At 48.5% G+C, this 17,455-nt stretch overlaps 3 protein-coding genes across 4 annotated transcripts in view; 2 read left to right on the forward strand and 1 right to left on the reverse strand.

The window, feature by feature from the left end:
• LOC146233121 (guanine nucleotide-binding protein G(q) subunit alpha) overlaps window positions 1-4,568 on the reverse strand; it is an 8,856-nt gene extending 4,288 nt beyond the window's left edge. Inside the window, exons 1-2 of the mRNA XM_084690277.1 lie at window positions 3,652-4,568; window positions 399-583 (exon numbers count right to left, since the gene is read on the reverse strand). Of these exons, the coding sequence (XP_084546403.1) occupies window positions 399-583; window positions 3,652-3,787 (321 nt within the window). The 5' untranslated portion in view covers window positions 3,788-4,568. The remainder of the gene's footprint in view (window positions 1-398; window positions 584-3,651) is intronic.
• Window positions 4,569-5,163: 595 nt separating this feature from the next.
• On the forward strand, window positions 5,164-11,999 carry cep78 (centrosomal protein 78). Its single transcript, XM_084690273.1, has 16 exons — window positions 5,164-5,323; window positions 5,820-6,090; window positions 6,384-6,556; window positions 6,943-7,015; window positions 7,109-7,212; window positions 7,521-7,695; window positions 7,966-8,079; window positions 8,369-8,433; window positions 8,763-8,868; window positions 9,402-9,522; window positions 9,685-9,727; window positions 10,003-10,140; window positions 10,265-10,342; window positions 10,439-10,608; window positions 10,740-10,893; window positions 11,087-11,999. Exons 2-16 carry the CDS (start codon window positions 5,832-5,834, stop codon window positions 11,696-11,698), a joined length of 2,385 nt encoding a protein of 794 aa, XP_084546399.1. The 5' UTR covers window positions 5,164-5,323; window positions 5,820-5,831; the 3' UTR covers window positions 11,699-11,999.
• Window positions 12,000-12,217: 218 nt separating this feature from the next.
• Window positions 12,218-17,297, forward strand: golm1 (golgi membrane protein 1). Of its 2 annotated transcripts, XM_084690275.1 has the most exons (12): window positions 12,218-12,430; window positions 13,111-13,252; window positions 13,448-13,627; window positions 14,213-14,267; window positions 14,424-14,526; window positions 14,615-14,732; window positions 14,937-15,138; window positions 15,244-15,450; window positions 15,599-15,745; window positions 15,940-16,038; window positions 16,177-16,446; window positions 17,207-17,296. In XM_084690275.1, exons 2-10 carry the CDS (start codon window positions 13,124-13,126, stop codon window positions 16,035-16,037), a joined length of 1,239 nt encoding a protein of 412 aa, XP_084546401.1. In that variant the 5' UTR covers window positions 12,218-12,430; window positions 13,111-13,123; the 3' UTR covers window position 16,038; window positions 16,177-16,446; window positions 17,207-17,296. The 2 variants fall into 2 exon arrangements, with proteins under 2 accessions (XP_084546401.1, XP_084546402.1); XM_084690276.1 differs by lacking the exon at window positions 16,177-16,446 and having other exon boundaries at window positions 17,207-17,297.
• Window positions 17,298-17,455: the final 158 nt, after the last annotated feature.

The raw sequence follows: 17,455 nt of genomic DNA on the forward strand, positions 1-17,455 counted from the left end.
TAATGCTAGTTAAATGCTAATGCTAGTTAAATGCTAATGCTAGTTAAATGTGCTAAATAGGAAACTACACTGGAGGGATTGAGATACTTTTAATGAAGTTATTTTCCTTACGAGGAGGTTTCTTCCAGAAATAAGCACTCGATCCTATTCTTTCTCTTTTGCTCCCTCTCCCCCCCACCCTCTCTCTTGCACGCACGCACACTCACACACTTTCTCAACTGATACAAGAGGACGATCGCGACATACTGACACAGGAAGAGTCAAAAAACAGACAGGAAGTGATTCTGGCCAGCTGCTCTGTGAAAGATAGAGATGTAGAGATGTCCTCACACACACATACACTTTCCTTCTTTTCTCTCAAAAAACGCACACACACACACACACACACACAGACGCACCTTGTTGTGCTCGTATTTGTAGGGGATGTAGAGGGTCTCCATGGCTCTGATCATGGCCTGCATGGCTGTAAAGATGTTCTGGTAGACCAGCTTGGTGAAGCCTCTCTTGTCCTCGTCTGTGTAACCCGCTCCGTGGATGATCCTCATCTGCTTGATGAAGGTGCTCTTCCCACTTTCCCCCGTACCTGGGGGGAGTAGAGGGAGGGGGGAGGGAGGAAAGGAGGGAGGGGGAGGAGAGGGGAAGTCACGGGCTGGCTCTCGTGACGTTTCAGACCGAGGGCTCACGCAGTCTGGTCAGAGACCGACGTCTCAGTTTCCATGGCTACCGGAACTATTTGGGTGCTGACACACCAGTCTGTGTGGACCTGGGGGGTTCTAGGCTGAAGAACTACGCCCCCCCCCCCCAGAACAGAAAATCCCTCTCCAGTATCACAAAACTACGGGAGTTTCTAGAACAGGAAACAGACAGAACCGGGATCGGCTCCAGAAACAACTCGTCAACCTTTTTCCCATCCTACCATGCAGCCTCTGCAGACTGCATGCTCTGGTCCATAGTGCCCAGTCTCGTTTTCCCTGGTCCTGGGTTCACCAGGCTCCACTAGGTAGAGCCAGACTGAGAAGAATGAAGAGGCAGATCCGGTGTGTTTACATAGAGATGCCGGTGATGTATTACCAAATCCATCTGCAGCAAAGGGCCTGGGAGGGCAGAGGGAGTCAATGTATGATATCATCGTCATCATTCTAATCGGGGCTTCGCTCATTTTCGGTGCAGAGGTGATGAGGTAATGTGTGTGTGTGTTTATGCACTGGCCATCCAAAGCTTGCTGAGTCACTACTGCGCTAGGATGAAGGGTGTGTGAAGGATGTGTGTGTGTGTGTGTGTAGCAGGGTCACGGTCCGGGTCTGGTGTCTCTTCAGGACAAGAGCCAGGCCTGCCAGCTCAGTCTGATCCAGAGACATCCTCTCCCTCTCCTCTCATCTATCAAGCTTTTCGATTGCTCTTCCTCCCCATCTCCCAGCTAGAACATGTGTGTGTGTGTGTGTGTGTGTGTGTACGTCAGTGCGTGGGGGGGGCACATGCATGGGTCTGTTTGCTGTATATTGTTTTACACAATGGCAAACATAGATAGCTAGAGCAGCCCGGACCAGCAGGTTATATAGTGCACTGTGAGTGTATGGCTTAGGGGGGGGGAAGTCCAGTGTTTAGAAGCTGATTTACTGCTAATTATACCGTTTTAGATGACACAATCACTTCCCCTTGGTGGGTAACACAGACCCCCAATCCTGCCCCCTCCCTACCCAGGAGTCCCTATTTACATGTATTCATTTAGCAGACACTTTTATCCAAAGCGAATTACAACAAAGAGCTTTACAAAAAGTCTATTTGACCTCTGAACAGTGTAGTTTGCTTCCGTCTCCATTCCAACTCCAACCCTCCAACTCTGTTCAGAGAGAAACTGTGCTGTGCGTTCCTCAGGGGAGACGAAGCAATTAGAGTCTTAATCAGGCTGTTTGTAGGTTAATGGGACTATATGGAACAGATAGATCTCCCCCAGTTTACTCATCCACTGTTAATGGAAGTTGGGGGCCAGATGGCTGAGCGGTTAAGGAATCGGGCTATTAATCAGAGGGTTGCCAGTTCGATTCTCAGCTGTGCAAAATGACGTTGTGTCCTTGGGCAAGGCACTTCACCCTACTTGCCTTAGGGAGAATGTCCCTGTACTTACTGTAAGTCGCTCTGGATAAGAGCGTCTGCTAAATTACTAAATGTAAATGTAATGGAAGCAGTACATGGACCACAAACACACACATTTGAATATACTTGGATTTGCTTTGTTTATGCTGTAGTTTCTGATGTGGTTTGGAGTTAACCAGTATTTGATCCACAACAGAACAGCCGATATGGAGGAAACCAGGGAACAGAAACGCTAGCGCCTGGTTTAGGCTGTCGGGCAGAAAGACAGACTTCCACCAGACCTCTGGAGCTCCGCTCGAGCCAAACTGGACCAGCACCGGCACTACAGCCAGCCCTGGATCAGCCACAACAGATTAGGGAGTAGATATGATTAGAGTGGCAGGGAAGGCAGGACTATAGAGTTACATACAGAGGCCGACGCAGAGAGAGAGAGAGCAGGAAAGAGCAAGAGAGAGAGAGAGAGTCATTAAAGGCCATTACATTTCCTACCTTGTGGCCAGTTTCAGTTTATCGTCTCAGGAGAACCACGTGAGGTTCTAGTGAAGTCTCACAAGCAGACTGAGAGGGCTGACAGCTCCGCCTCCTAACCCCACGACGACATGCAGGATCTCCAGTAACAAGCGGTCAAGCTGACCTGTCACCCCACTGAGGTGACTGTCATGTGGACCACCCTGAGGTTCTCTGGCCTTCCTGACAGGGAAAGGCCACAGCCAGACCGAAGGCTGAGCGCTGAGAATGAGTGTGTGTGTGTGTGTGTACGAAGGGGTGTGTGCAGTCTAAAGGCCATGTCTGATCCCAAGGGAACTTGTAAGCCCTGGTCTGTGGTACAGTGGGGACAACACCACAACAGGGAGAAGTGTGCCATAGTGACAACAAGGGTGATGTTCATCGCATGCTTTATCTATAAAAGCATGAGGAACAGAAACTGCCATCCAATGTGATGCTCCTTTACTCACCTACCTCCACCCACTTATACCCAATTCCAACAGAGCACACAATATGATAAGTGGACTGCTTTACTATGGTGCTGTTGGGTGGGGGTCAGTTAGGAATTTCCCCTCAAGGACTGTGTTTCTGTCATGGCTGGTCAGGTAAATTCCACCAAACAGGTAAATAACCACCTAGCTTGGGACCTCTGCACCGTGATTGCTCCCAATAAAACGGCTAGACTTTAACCTTGTTTGTAAGCAGCGGATTGCCTGGGCTGAGACGGGGGAGCCTTAACACTACTGGTTCATATATGCCTACAACTACATATTTCTAACCTGGTAATAAACCTAGAATAATTTACACACTCCATGCTGAAATATGAGGGTACTTTGCCCCGTTAACAATTGCTTTATCTACGCCTTCAGACATTCAAATCAGATAGCTATGGAAAAAAAAGTCTGCCACATTTCAATTCCTCGAGGAATGTGTGTGTGGAGTCCAGAGTTAGAGGCTGCATCGCATAAGTAGCACTGTCCTACAAGTGGAATTTTGGCTAGGGCATCATCGCTGGCTCTTCTGTACCTGCCTACCTCTCTCACTTCCACTCGCTCACTTCCACTCTCTTACCGAGAAGTAACAGCTTCAGTTCCCGGCGAGCGTCCCTCTTGTCCCGGCGGAGCTGCCTTTCGATTTCGTCGTTGATCCGTCTGGCTTCCTTCGCCTCTTCACTGAGGCAACACGCCATTATGGACTCCAGGGTCATTCTTTTAAAACACGTTTTGGGTTTCTACTTAGTCCAATATTCCAGTTTCAACAAATGGTGAAGGAATAAGAATGATCAAATCACGCCCTCATTCAGAGGCACGCAAAATAGAGGCGTTGTAGTTGGCTAAATGGGGGGAAAGGAAAATGTATTGGAGAAATTATTACCCCCTCCCCCCCGTTATGGTAGTCTGTCAGCAAATAGTCGCTCAAGCCGGAGTTTACTGAAAAGCTGTATAAAAAAATCCTGATTGAGATAGTCAGCTTCTCCTTCGTAATATCACCAGATGATTTTAAGACATAACCTCCGAAGTCTTCAGTGTGGTCTTATAAGACCTTATTTGCTCGGTCAAACGCCCTACCTTCTTTACAAGATGATCTTAGTCTCGATTGGTAGTTTAGGTCATATAATATCCGATGTATCATCCGTTGGCGAACTCAAATATATAATACATAAACAGACTAACACGCTTTCTTCCCAATAGCTCGACTCCCGGGCGTGGTAAGGCAGAATATGGCGGACTTTCACTCCAATCCGCTAGGCTGAAATACAGTTATCTCTAGTGGTTAGAAAACCAAGAAAGCCATTCACCCTTTCCAGGTGGGCTTAGATTTCAATAAGCACCATCAGCATGTCCTTAAAAATACGTGAACACTGACTATACAGTCCAGGTTTTCTGATGATTGAAAGATGGACAAGAGTGGTTTGCAGTCTGTCTCTTCTTTCCCTCAATTCTCTTTATGCATTTTTATTACTGAGACCATCTAGGCTGCTGTTGGCCGGGTGACGTACGTCGGACAGCGGCGGGGGGAGTGTCCGCGAGACAACGCCACAGAAGTACACTCAACCTGTGGAATAAAAAGATAGTACCGAGTTCATTCAGAAAAAAGATGTTCATTGTATTACCCAACATCAACCGCTATGGCGGAAAATAGAAATTCGGTTGCTTCACACGTGTAACAGTCTTTCCTGCCGTTAAGGCCTTATATCTATGTTAAAAAAGCCAAGTCTGTCAAACTACACACAGCTATTGAAAAATATCAAGCTACAAACTGGCCATAGCAGTTATGTTATACTATAGTTATGCTATTGTTATTTCCCTATAGGGCACAGTTATTACGTATCCCAAAAAATATATGTTGCAGTACTCCTATACCCATTCACAGCTGAAAATCTTCAGATAAAATGCATCCATGCAACAATAACGTTAAACCTGTTCTATGCCTCATTAAGTTGAGAGTAGTTTAGTCAAAATGTTTGAGCAACAGCTCATCTATATTCTGTGGAATTAAAAACACGGGAAACATCAAATGGGGGGTTTTAGATACCTTTTGAAATCTGGCAACCACCATGTGCGCTACTCGCTCTGCTCCACCGCGGCCAGTGTGTGTGCGCGGTACCGCATCAACAAGTGGCGTCGGGTGGGCGGTTAAGAAACCAAGGAAACAGCAATGCTAGTACATCCATCGGTAGCGAGCTATCCAGATCACTAGAGGATGGTCACTACCCTTTAATACATCGTTTGCAATAAAAGAGGTAAGACAAATGCGAAAAATGTATTTTAGTGATTGCTCTATCAGAGTCTATGAATTGCCGACAGCAAGCAAACTAGATTGAGTGGATTGGCTTGGTCCTAGCACTAACTTGGCGCCAGTAGTCTAGGTCCAACTTGGAGTCCGAGTGTCTGTAGCTATTTACACACAAGCTAGATTGACAAGTTATCAAGTTCGCAACCTTACTGGTACATCACTCCAATCACTGTACTCAACGCTGATGTGGCTTACGCTAGCAAGCTAGCTAGTAGTAGAAAACAAGCAAGTCTAGCTAGCTTGCTACTGTAGCTACCTACACAACAACAGTCGGGGCAAGCACAGAAGATGATGGCTTCAAATCATCAAACCAAAGTTACGTACTAAGAGAACAAACTATGAATACGAATGATCAGCAATAAGAATCAGCTCGAACGTCTTTCTCTTTATCAGTGGTGCTTATGAAAGTGACGTGTGTCATGTCTTACATGTCGCCTGCATAGGGAGGTTCCAAGATGCTAGACGCTGCCCAGATTCGGAAACGAGGTGGCCAAGACTTCGGGGCATACTACGACTACGCCTGCGCCATGCAGGATCTGGCCCCGTCCCGTGCCGTCAAGGCCCACTTAAGCCAGGGAATACTGGACATCAATGGGGACCGCCTCAAACTTACAGACTGGCCGCCAGTCTTTAGCACGCTCGCAATCAATAGACATTTGCGGAACATTTCTATCAGCAGCACTTTCCCGATTGGGCCTGCGGTGGGGGAGACTGGTAAGGAGAGAGATTACAAGAAAGGGGATCAAGGCTTTTCAGTTGCCTGGTTTTGGAATACATTTCTTCCCCACCCCCATATCTTATTCATTGTCTCTCTTTATCTCCCCAACCTTTTCTCTCTCTCCCACCTCCATATCTCTCTCTCCTCTATCCCCCCCCCCTCTCTCTCTCTCGCTCTCTCTCTCGCTCTCTCTCTCTTTCCCTCCCCCCTCCCTCCCTCTCTCTCTCTCTGTCTCTCTTTTCCCCCCTCCTTCTCTATCCCTCTCTCTCTCCTCCCTCTCTGAGTTCAGACAGTAGGTACTGGTACACTTCCAGAAGGAGGATTCCAGCCATCCACTCCAAGGAGTTGACCTTTAAACTGTGTAAGGCTCTCAGAGATTGTCTGAGTGTCTCTCCTAACCTCAAGACTCTCCAGCTCCACGGCCTGCCACTTAGAGAGAGAGACCTCATCACCCTGACCAAGGTCAGAAGATAGGATGGCAATATTCCTCCTTCCCTCTCTTCCTCTCTCTCTCCTTCAGACCACAGCCCCCATTAGTCCTTTGGAGCTCCCTTCTGTCAACCTCAACCCTTCCGACTATCTTACACCTCCCTCCCTTCGACCTCAGCCCCCATCTCTCTTTTACACCTCCCTCCCTCCGACCTCAACCCCATCTCTCTTTTACACCTCCCTCCCTCCGACCTCAACCCCATCTCTCTCTTACACCTCCCTCCCTCCGACCTCAACCCCATCTCTCTCTTATCTCTCCCTCCCTCCGACCTCAACCCCATCTCTCTCTTATCTCTCCCTCCAGCCTCAGAGCACACTCTAATACAGCTCACCTTGCTTCCCTCCCGCCATCTCTCCAGGGCTTGGCTGCAAGTGTCTCTCTGGAGCACGTGTCCTTGGCACACTGTCCAATAAGGGACAAGGGATTAGAAGGTAGGAGGTGTCCACGGCGGAGCTCACGCCCGCGTGATTAAACGCAGCGTTTCCGGTGAACGTTACTGATAGTTTTGACTTTCTCCCGTGCAGCCGTCTGTCAGAGTGTGAAGTACTCTGCCTCTCTGAGGACAGTGGACTTCACAGACTGTGACCTGACATGGAGGGGGGCCGAGCACATGGCCAGCATCGTCAAGGTAACACGACCGCTCCTTCATCTCCAGCCACCTCATCATTGACCTCATTATGGATTTGGCCTCATCGTTGTGAACTTTGAATCTCCTTTAGGATCAGTGAAGGGGATTTAATTGAAGCTCTGTGGGTCTATTAATTTCTTTAACCCCCACTGTTTAACCCCCACTGTTTGGGGTTTAACTCCCAGCTGCTCTGTGAACTCTGGCGCCCTCAAGTGACGAAGGCGTAGTTTCACAGTTGGGAATTGGAAAAAAGGAAGTGCTTTAACTTTCAAACATGTTACAAAGACTCCCTCCCTCCCTCCCGGTAGCACCAGGCGACCCAGCGGCACGGTGCGGCGTGGGTGGAGTCTCTGCGTTACCGGAAACCGGAGTTAGAGGGCATGGGCGGCTTGCGGCGCCTCACTCTCAACTGCAACACGCTGATCGGAGACCGCGGGGCAACTGCCCTGGCACAGGAGCTGTCAGAAGACCTCTGGGTCAAAGGTCAGAGGTCACAGAGGGCAAACACTTCCTGTTTCACTTCCTGTAGCACTTGTGATGTGACTTTCTGCATTGTACTATGCGCTATTGTGGTTGCTGTTATTGTTGCACAATAGAAATATATTTGTTCACTGTTCCTGGTAGCAGAGATATGGTTGCGTTGCGCTGTGCTAGTAAAATTAGACTTTTCCTTGGCTACCGAAATACTGTCAGAGCTACATCACACATGATTGGTCACCACACTTTGGATGAAAGCTCGTCTGTCTCCCCTAGCTCTGGACTTGCAGAAGTGTGGGCTTTCCAGCGTCGGAGCCAGGAAGCTGCTGGAGGCTCTGAAAACCAACGCCACCCTCTGCGTGCTGGACATCAGGAGTAACCCCCTAGTGGGTGAGGATCCAAAGAGCACACAGGACAGCATGGCTCTGCATGGCTGCTACCTGGTCAGAGAGCTAACAGGACAGCATGGCTCTGCATGGCTGCTACCTGGTCAGAGAGCTAACAGGACAGCCTAGCTCTGCATGGCTGCATCACAAATCATGCTGACCATGCCTTGGGGCGAGCAGCGCCAATATAATAGAGAACGGAATGAATTCTATATCTTTTGTTATTCATTGTTTTTGACTAGATATCTTATGTAATAGTACCTCTCTCTCTCTCTCTGTCTGTTTTCTCTCAGATAAAGTCTTGGTGAAGACTGCCATAGAGAAAGTTCTCATGAACTGTGATGGACAGTCTGCTGAGGTAGGTTTATGCCTCTCGTCTGCCAGTCCGGGCATCAAACTAAATGGTGTGTGTGCTTACTTGATTGTGTGTGTGTGTAATGTGCATTGTGTGGAGATGGCAAAAGTACTAACATCCATCCCTCTGTAGAAGTACCGATATTTATTTCACACACACAGTGAAAGGAGAGGACTTTTTTCCCCAAAATGTTTTCCTCTACAGAGTAGATGAAAGCAGAGTATAGTAGATACCAGACAAATCTACTTATGTACAGTAACAAAGTAACTTCCCATCTCTGACAGTGTGTGAAGCAGATGTGTGTTCACAGTGCCTGTTGTGTGGTGTTTTAGTTCTCCTGGATCAAGCCCCCAGCCATGAAAGAGTCCCACAAACCCTCTACCACCAAGAGAAGAATACTGGTCAACACCCACAGAGGGAAGGCCACATATAGAATAGGTACCTTCTTCTGGAACCTTCTCATCTCAGTTTTATATTTTTTATTTTATTTTAAATGTTATATATATTAAAATTGTTCTGACAACTCTCTCTTTTCTGGACTGTAATTTCTCTGATTTAGCTATCTAACACATTTCCACGCACTGATGACCCCAAGCTATCCTCTCCATGTCACTTGTTCTCTCTCTTTCTGACCCTGCACTTTCCAGAGGTTTGGACATCTGGTGAGAGAGTTTCTGTCACAGTCCCTCTCTGTCCCCAGACCCGAGTTAAACCTTTAGCTCTTATCTTGATTCTTTAGACCCTATCAGTTCAACCTTACTGGGTGAATTAAGTCAAGGCCACCCTATGTGTTTTGACTGCACAACAGAAGATGTATGATGGTTTGTTTTGGTAGACCCAGATAGCTCCCTGGCTTGACCTAGAGAAGTGCTGTAGCAGGGATGGCTGACTGTGAATCTCCTCCTAACCATGTGAGGGAGTCTCTGGTTTCCTGTCAGAGGTTGTTGACTAAATATGGTCGTGTCTTCCAGTTCCCCGCAGGGCGTCTTCGTCAGGTCGGAGGAGTCCAGCTGTGGCCCCGCCCACCCGCCCACGGCCCCGCCCCTCCAGGTGTGTTCCGTGGCGTGCGGCAGCACGCGCCGACCGTGACAGGTGAGCGAAGGGCAACTCTGTAAATGAAAGGAAAGACGATAAATAATACCACAAAATGAAAGTAATACCGTGAAACGTGATTTGCGTCGTAAAATGGTAGAAGCTGAGAACCGGTTTCTGTTAACGGGGTGAGTTAACGTCAATGTGTTCTTCTCTCTGCAGAGGTCTTCCCCCAGGTATCGGTGGATCCAAGCAGATCTTCCAGGTAAACCTCTCTGTCCTCTACTTGGATATGAAGACCAAGTAAAACCCCAAACATTTATGCAAAGATAAATGTATTATTTATTGAGCGCTGTTAAAAACAACTACCATTGACCAATGTGCTGCACATTGAAACATGAATTACCATCAAGTACACCCAGACAGGCACAAAGTCACACATGAGACAAAAACGGAAAATATATAGTAAACCATCACATCACTAATTGGAGGCCAGTTGAGGACCAGAACAGACGAGTCACTATCGGCTCTCTGCTGCAGGCGGCCGGCACCGTCCATGTCGATATGGAGGCCGACTCGGAGGAGGAGGAAGAGGAGGATGACGAGGAGGAGACTGGGAGTCCATCTGGACTGAGTCTCCAGGAGAGGATCACAGTCAGGCAGTACAGACTCATCCAGGTGAGAATCCCATCCAAGAAACACTTTGGTCTAACTCATACAGACCCCCTGCTGTAGTGAATGAGATTGAGGCCCCTGTGTGTCCTGGCTGGGCTGTGACGCAGTACCTGTACCTGTCCTGCAGGGGGAGCTGGAGGAGATTCGTCTCAGGCTAGCAGAGGAGCGCCGGGCTAGAGTGAGGACAGAGACCAGGCTTATGGAGGTACGAAAGACTGCTAGAAATAATGATAATGTTGTGTGTGTGTGTGTAGGCATGCATTAGTGAATAATAACTCTTTTCACGTGTGTATGTATTCAGTATGAGCTGGAGAATTGCAGGCTCCGCAGACTCAACTTCTCCCTGTCAGAGGCGGTCAAAGCCCCGCCCATCGCTGCCTCCAGTATTCTGGAAGACGAGGAGGTTCTGGAAAGCATTGAGAGTTCCTTCAACAAGTTCCACGGATTCCTGGATCTCCTGAAGGATGCTGGGTAAGCCTTGCGATTGGCTGGGAGGATGCAGGTTCAGGACGACAGAGGCCTAAATTCACAATCCGGTTCAGAAGTAAATATAATCCTATTCCTGATGATCTCATTTCTATCTCCCTTCTTTTCTTCTTCAGACTGGGCCAACTGGCCTCCATGGCTGGGATTGACCAATCAGACTTTGGCCCTGTGGGGAGACCCCAGCTGTCCTCTACGATTGGACGAGGCCTGAGTGAAGGTGTTAGGGCAGGGGACACAGACAAGACTCAGAAGGGTGACGGTGTTCCCTCGGTAGGTACAGCCAGTATGTGTACAGAGGTTGGTTAGTAGATGGTTTTACAGCCACATTCAGATGAAAGACACCAGGTTTCTCTCTCTCTCTCTGTCTCTCTCCCTCTCTGTCCCTCTCTCTCTCCGTCTCTCTCTCTGTCTCTCTATCTCTCTCTGTCTCTCTCTGTCTGTCTGTCTCTATCTCTCTCTCCAGGAAGGAGCTGTGCCCCGTCCCTCACCTAGACGCCTCGCCCGTGAGCCTCCAGCCTCTCCCAGGGAGTTCCTGCCAGAGCGAAGCCCACAGGAAGTGCCTCTGGACCTGGCTAGTGGTCCTACAGGGGCTCCCTGTGTAGAGGAGTCTGGTGGAGAACCGGACTTGCGGGCTCCGTCCCCTAAACAAATTGGGGAACTCCAGGTGGCAGGGTCAGAGCACAGTATCCAAAGCAACAGCTCTCATGGAAACGGTTCCCATGGCAAGAATTCTCACAGTTCCAATGGCAAAGCGTCCCAGGGTAGAATCTCCCAGTCTCGGCACGGTAACGGCTCCAACCGCAGCCAGGGCTCCCAGAGCAACTGTTCTCACGGTTACAGCCTCAACTACAGCAACGGCTCCAATGCCTACAGCTCTGTCCGCGGCAACAGCCACCGTAGCAACAGTTCCCACGGTGACATGTCTGCGAGGTCCAGCCTCAGTGAGTTGAGCGAGAGGGCGGAGTCTGTGGTGTCGGAGGGTTCGGTCAGGGCCGAGGGTGGAGGAGGTGGAGGGCAGGGAGGGGAACTGTACTCAGGGGGGTGGAACTTCGGAGCGGGTCAGATTGTTTGGTAGTTTGACAGGGGTGTCTGATAGGCTGCAACTAATCAGCTGTGAGGCCCACTTGAGCTGGAAACTGAACACTACTGCTGTTTAGATGTTTTAATGTTGATTTTATGTTCATCAATGTAGAGGCCAAATTCCTGTATGGCTGTTAATATTGTTTTTGAAATGTGATTTTAGCCTTTTGTTTAATGAGTTGTTGCTTTTTTATCTCCTATTTTGGGCTTTTTATAATATGATTGAATTTTTCCCTGTTCCTTCTGTTGAAGCAACATATTTTCACAATAAATATTGTGGGGAAAAAAAGGTTGTTGTGGTCTAATTGTTTTATTATTGTTTTGTTTGTGTATCATACTGGACAACATAACACAGTGAGCCTTGAAGTTTGATAGTGCACTTTAAAAATGTTGTTTTGGTTTTTACAGCTCCACTGACGTTATGTGTTGCATGGTATTGTGTGTACGTGAAGCCTTTGACAAATCATTTAGCCAAACTGCAGCGTTGGCAAACAGTAAAGCTAGACTCCGTTTCCGTATTTTCACTCCCACCTCGAGTCCTGATGCTCGCTGTTTGCCCTCTGACTCGCACATTCAGACGTTATATTGATCGACGAGAATGAGTGCCTGATAAGGTCTGTCACTTTGTCAAATATTTAACCTAGCAATGCAGAAAGGAAGATAATCTATACTCGAGGACATATCTCCTTGTCTAAACATAATTTCACCGGAACAGTTTTTGAATAAGGTAAGCTTCAACACACTGCTGTTGTTTAGCCAACTAGCTTGTCTCGCTACTTTAGCTTCAAAGCTACTAGCCACAAGTCAAGTCTACTGGTTGAAATACATCACTACATTTGATCTTGAATATGAAGCATTTATTATCAAGTATTGTTAGAACACCAATCCCCAAATTGAAACATTAATTTGGTGCGGAAACGACTACATTTGTTGGAAGTTTGACGTTCAGACTCACGGTGTGCTAAGCGGTGTAACGCAATGATTGTCATCCAGAGCTATCACTGCGCAAATACGGTGGATTTTTCTGCTGGGTCCTAATCTCTCCTGGAAGACTGATTGTATTTGAGTTGAGTGTGTTCGCTGTATATGTGTGTTTATTTTTAACTTGCAAACAGCTGGCACTTATCTTTAGTGACTCATGTTATTGTTTCCATAAACTGGATTCTTACAGACTCTCAGCAGCGATGCACAGCCACAAAGTGACCGTACCCGAGCTACCTTTGCCGGCCACTGTTACCATAATATGCACGCACCTGTTAACACCCTCCTCTCCCTCCAGACTATTCTAGAACGTTTGACTGAGCTTAGTTCTTGAAAGTTGGAAGTTCATGTGATTATAAAGTTGAGTAGGGGGATCACCAGCACCATGGTTGTTCTGTCATCTAACTTAAATGTGTGTGTGTCCAGTGTGCAGACAGCCATGGGAGGGCTGGTGAACGGGAGGAGAGGGGGTCGGTCTCCCCCTCTCATGATTGGAGCTCTGATTGCCTGCATCCTTGTCCTGGGTTTCAACTACTGGGTCTCCAGCTCTCGTAACCTGGAACTACAGGTGTGTGTGTGTGTGTGTGTGTGTGTGAGAAAGAGAGAGAGAGTGTTTGAATGAGAGAGCCAGCTTGTGTAATTTTTGCTTAAATCAAGCTGGTAGGCATGCACAGTAGATTAAAATCTACTAAATTATAACCCCACACACCTTCCGTGATAAACGAACCACCCCCCCCCCCCTCCTGTCACCGCACACGTGCAGACGAAGCTGTATGAGTTGGAGAGCCAGGTGCGGAGAGGCGCGGCGGAGCGAGGGGCGGTGGAGCTGAAGAAGAACGAGTTCCAGGAGGAGGTGCAGAGGCAGAAGGAGCAGATCAGCCGCATAGAGAACCTATACAAGAGACAGCTGGAAGGAGCGCAGAACACCTGCAGCCAGGAGCGGGTAGGAGACACACACACACACTAACGTCCAGAGCGTCTATGGTACAGGCACCACCATATCCAGAGCAGCAGGTCACCCTAGTCACCAGGTCGTAGAACAGACAGGTGAGGTGAGGTGAGGCCCTGAGATAAGCCTGTCCTGCTAAACAGGATCTCGGTTTTATCTTGGTGATAACGTTCCCCAGCTGTTCTCTCTCCGGTTCTCTCTCTTTGCTTGTCCTGAAGTGACCCTACATCTGTTTCAACACTTCACGAGTCAGGACTTGTTTTAAATAGTTAAGGGACATATAAGAAATACATTTAAAAAAAACTCCCCAACATAATCAAATAAACACCGGAACATGGAAGTCCTCGTTCTACAGAACAATTTTATGCTGCTCTGTTTCTGGCTGTGTGTGTGTGTGACTGACTGGTACCAGTGTGATCATCTGCACAAATTCCTATGTGAGAGGTGATGCCATGGCAGCCAGCTCAGGGACCAGGGACCATCTGTTTCACACACACACACACACACACACACACACACACACCACACACACCCCACACACGCCCTGCATGCGTTCACAGTGTGTGTGTTTACCTGCAGGGGCCCTTGCAGCTTAATGTCTCCACCAGTACCAAGACGATACAGGATCTCAAGGGTGGGAACCTTCCTCTCATCTTCCTAACTTCTTTGCCTTTTTTCTATTGCTCTTTCTGTTGCTGATACAAGGTTTCATGTGCCTGTCTGTGTGTGTGCTGCTAAGAAAACTTGATAATGATTGTACCTGTATTTTTCTGTGTGTGTGTTTGAACAGTTCAACTGAACCAGCTGAACGATGACCTCGGCAAGGTGCAAAAACAGTTACAGAGTTGCCATGGGGACCTAGACACTCTAAACAAGAAACTCACCTACGACATGTAAGACTCCCAGCACAATACGCAGCGCCCACAAACTGGTTCTGCAGCCCACGACCTGGAAGAAATCATGCTGTGTGTGTGTGTACAGGACGCAGTGTAACACTCAGATCCTTGCCCAGAGGGAGGAGTGTGCTGAGAAGCTTGCAGCCGTCAAACAGGAGGCACAGAAGAAGACAGCCAAGCCGAAGCCGGCCGTCTCCTCACAGGTGCAATACCTAGTCGCCCCTGACCTCTCACCCCTAGTCTGTTGTCCGTAGCAACTTGGCCCTCTCAACACCTACATCTAGGATGTGGTGACATTGTGCTCTCAATCCCGATCTGTTCTGCCTAGTCTAGAACCAGGAAGCCAAAAAGAATTCACGCTCGTCACAACGCTCCTGAGTCATCGCTACTTCCTGTTTCCTGTTCAGGTGGATGTGGTTCCCACGTGGAAGGCCAGCACCTCAGGGAAGGTGGGTGCGGTCGACAAGGAGGAGCCAGGGAGGGCGGGGCTTGACGATACTAAGACCACACCGGTCCTAGGCCACGCCCCCGAGCTCCCCCCGCTCGATGCCATGGCTGGGGGACCAGATGCTCCAGAGCTGCTGACCAATGAGATCCTAGAAGACAAAGGTACAGGAAGTAGATGGTTCTTCTTTGAAAGATACCGGATGTAAACGTCTACGGTAGTGCACGTGGCGTGCCTGGTTTTAACTGAACTCTGGTGGTTGTGTGAAGGTCTGGAAACTCCAGATTTGACCCCTGTGAAGGAGCTGTCCAAGCCAGAATCGAGTCCCTCCCTCGAGGGGAAGCAGCACCTAGACTCCCCTGCAGATGGCGCTGTGGAGCCAGGGGAGGAGCCTACAGGTCACATCCTGAAGAAGAACCAGCTGAAGGACGATAAGGTGGAGGTCTTAGACACACACGGAGGGGTCCAGGCAGAAGGTATGATAGAACTACACACACGTGTTTAACTACACACCCACACATGTAACAAACACACACAATTGCTCACACTTCAACAGCACTCTAGAAGAACATTTTCGTCTGATGTGTCTTACCTGTTCTCTTCCCCCTCTTCCTTCTCCTCCAGGGGCTGAAGACATCCTGATTGGCCAGGACAAGGGTGAGGACGCTCCTATTGGTCCAAAGGTGGACAACCCTGAGGACTACGACGCAGATGAGCAGATAGTGGGCGGAGTTGACCCAGAGAAACGGAGCGCACTGGCTGAGACTATAGGTGAGGGGAGTGTGTGTGTGTGTGTGTGTGTGTGGAGATATCTTGTGTACGGGGAGAGATGTTGTGTACATGGATGCAGGTGGTGAAGATGTTTGTGTGTCTGCCGCTAGATAAGGAGATGAAGGTGTGTGTGTGTTTGTCCTGCTAGATAAGGAGATGAAGGTGTGTGTGTGTGTGTGTGTTTGTCCTGCTAGATAAGGAGATGGAGGACGAAGAGGCCGACTACAACGGCGACGACGAGAACGAGGGAGAGTTTGAGGCAGACAAGATGGCCGAGCTCGCCCAGATCTAAGGTACACACACACACACACACACACTACACTACACACACTACACTACACTACACACACGACACTACACACACACACATGTTCTATTCATTCCACATACCTTTTGTCTGAAGAGCCTAAATCTCTGGTTTGGTCTGGCAGGGTGCAGTGTGGGGAGAAGATGCCTCCGTCCACCCCCCCCCCCACACACACACACACGCCCTCATACACTCCCCTTCCAGAAGCACCCAGCGTCACGGAGTGCAGCTTCACAGCCTGCTCCCTGAACACTTCCAGCACAGTAGGACTCAGTCCAAACCAGGACTGCTCTACAGCCCCCCCCCCCGCCCTCCACTCCTGCTCTTAAAGGGACGGTATCTCACAGGCTGCCTTAACCAGTCACTCCAGCCCTCCACGGCGAACACAGCTGGGGTGGGGAAAACATGGACCTGGAGACTCTGAACTGTTGTAGAAGCTGTGGGGAAGGATTCACGCGCGTGTGTGTCAATGATAAATTGGTCACTAGCTAGAGAAAGTGTGTGCTTAGGTGTAAAAGGATTTAGACAGATAGCTTAATTTACGGTTGTTATCCATTACCTGGAGTGATCTTCCTGACTCCAAACCAAACCCTAAGGCCTAGTCCTACAAGTCAAACTTAGAGCTTCTACCATTTCTACCAAGATCCCATGACAACGGGAGTGAGATGACCACCTTGCCCCCTGATTGACCTGTTGGTTGCCAACATCTTCTTTTGATATGTCCATTGGCCTAAAATCTCCATGATGAGGATCCGGTGTTAAGGGTTGGTTTAGGGTCGAATGCCGGTTTGGTTTAACAATGTAAGATTCACTGTCATAGAAGTGCAGATAACTCATCATAATAATCTTGGTCATCCTGATCCGTTAGTCATATCATGCTTTAGGCTAGCTACATTATTTCACAAATCTTTGGGAGTAACTTGGTTGTGTTTCGCACTGTGTAAGACAACACTGTTCAGTCTGATTTAGCTGAACCCACGTTAGACAAGCTGTGTCTAGGATTTTAAAATGATTTATAAACTATTTCCAGTATGGTCTGATATGCCTGAGCCCTGCGAGGCCAGAAGGTTAAAGGTCGGGTGTCCGACTCTTAGAAGAAATGTTTTTCTTCTTAACTTATTCATCGTATTGAGAACTTTTTTTGTATTTAATAGTGTTGGTCGCATGGCGTCTGGCTGTGTCAGGCGGTGATCGTCAAGTGGTTCTTCACCCTGGTCCTCAGGGACCCCCTGTCCTGCCCTAGTCCCTTCATGGCTCTGGGACCGTTTGGTGGGGGAACACACCTGGAAACAGCATTACACCGAGAGAGGGCTGCTTTTGTCTCATGATTTTGTACAATGGATTCTGTTGTTTCATGATTTCGTATTTGTTTCCACGCTGTGCTGAAATGTACACATTAACAG

This window comes from Hypomesus nipponensis, chromosome 24, assembly GCF_054491055.1.
Source record: "Hypomesus nipponensis isolate SF chromosome 24, ASM5449105v1, whole genome shotgun sequence".
Lineage (NCBI taxonomy): Eukaryota > Metazoa > Chordata > Actinopteri > Osmeriformes > Osmeridae > Hypomesus > Hypomesus nipponensis.

Coding starts and splice junctions, on each gene's coding strand:
- cep78 (XM_084690273.1), top strand. CDS start 5,832: ATGCTAGACGCTGCCCAGATTCGGAAACGAGGTGGCCAAGACTTCGGG. Junction 7,016..7,108: donor AAGGGACAAGGGATTAGAAG/GTAGGAGGTGTC, acceptor TCTCCCGTGCAG/CCGTCTGTCAGAGTGTGAAG. Junction 10,343..10,438: donor CAGAGACCAGGCTTATGGAG/GTACGAAAGACT, acceptor GTATGTATTCAG/TATGAGCTGGAGAATTGCAG.
- golm1 (XM_084690276.1), top strand. CDS start 13,124: ATGGGAGGGCTGGTGAACGGGAGGAGAGGGGGTCGGTCTCCCCCTCTC. Junction 14,268..14,423: donor GACGATACAGGATCTCAAGG/GTGGGAACCTTC, acceptor GTGTTTGAACAG/TTCAACTGAACCAGCTGAAC. Junction 15,451..15,598: donor CGGAGGGGTCCAGGCAGAAG/GTATGATAGAAC, acceptor CTTCTCCTCCAG/GGGCTGAAGACATCCTGATT.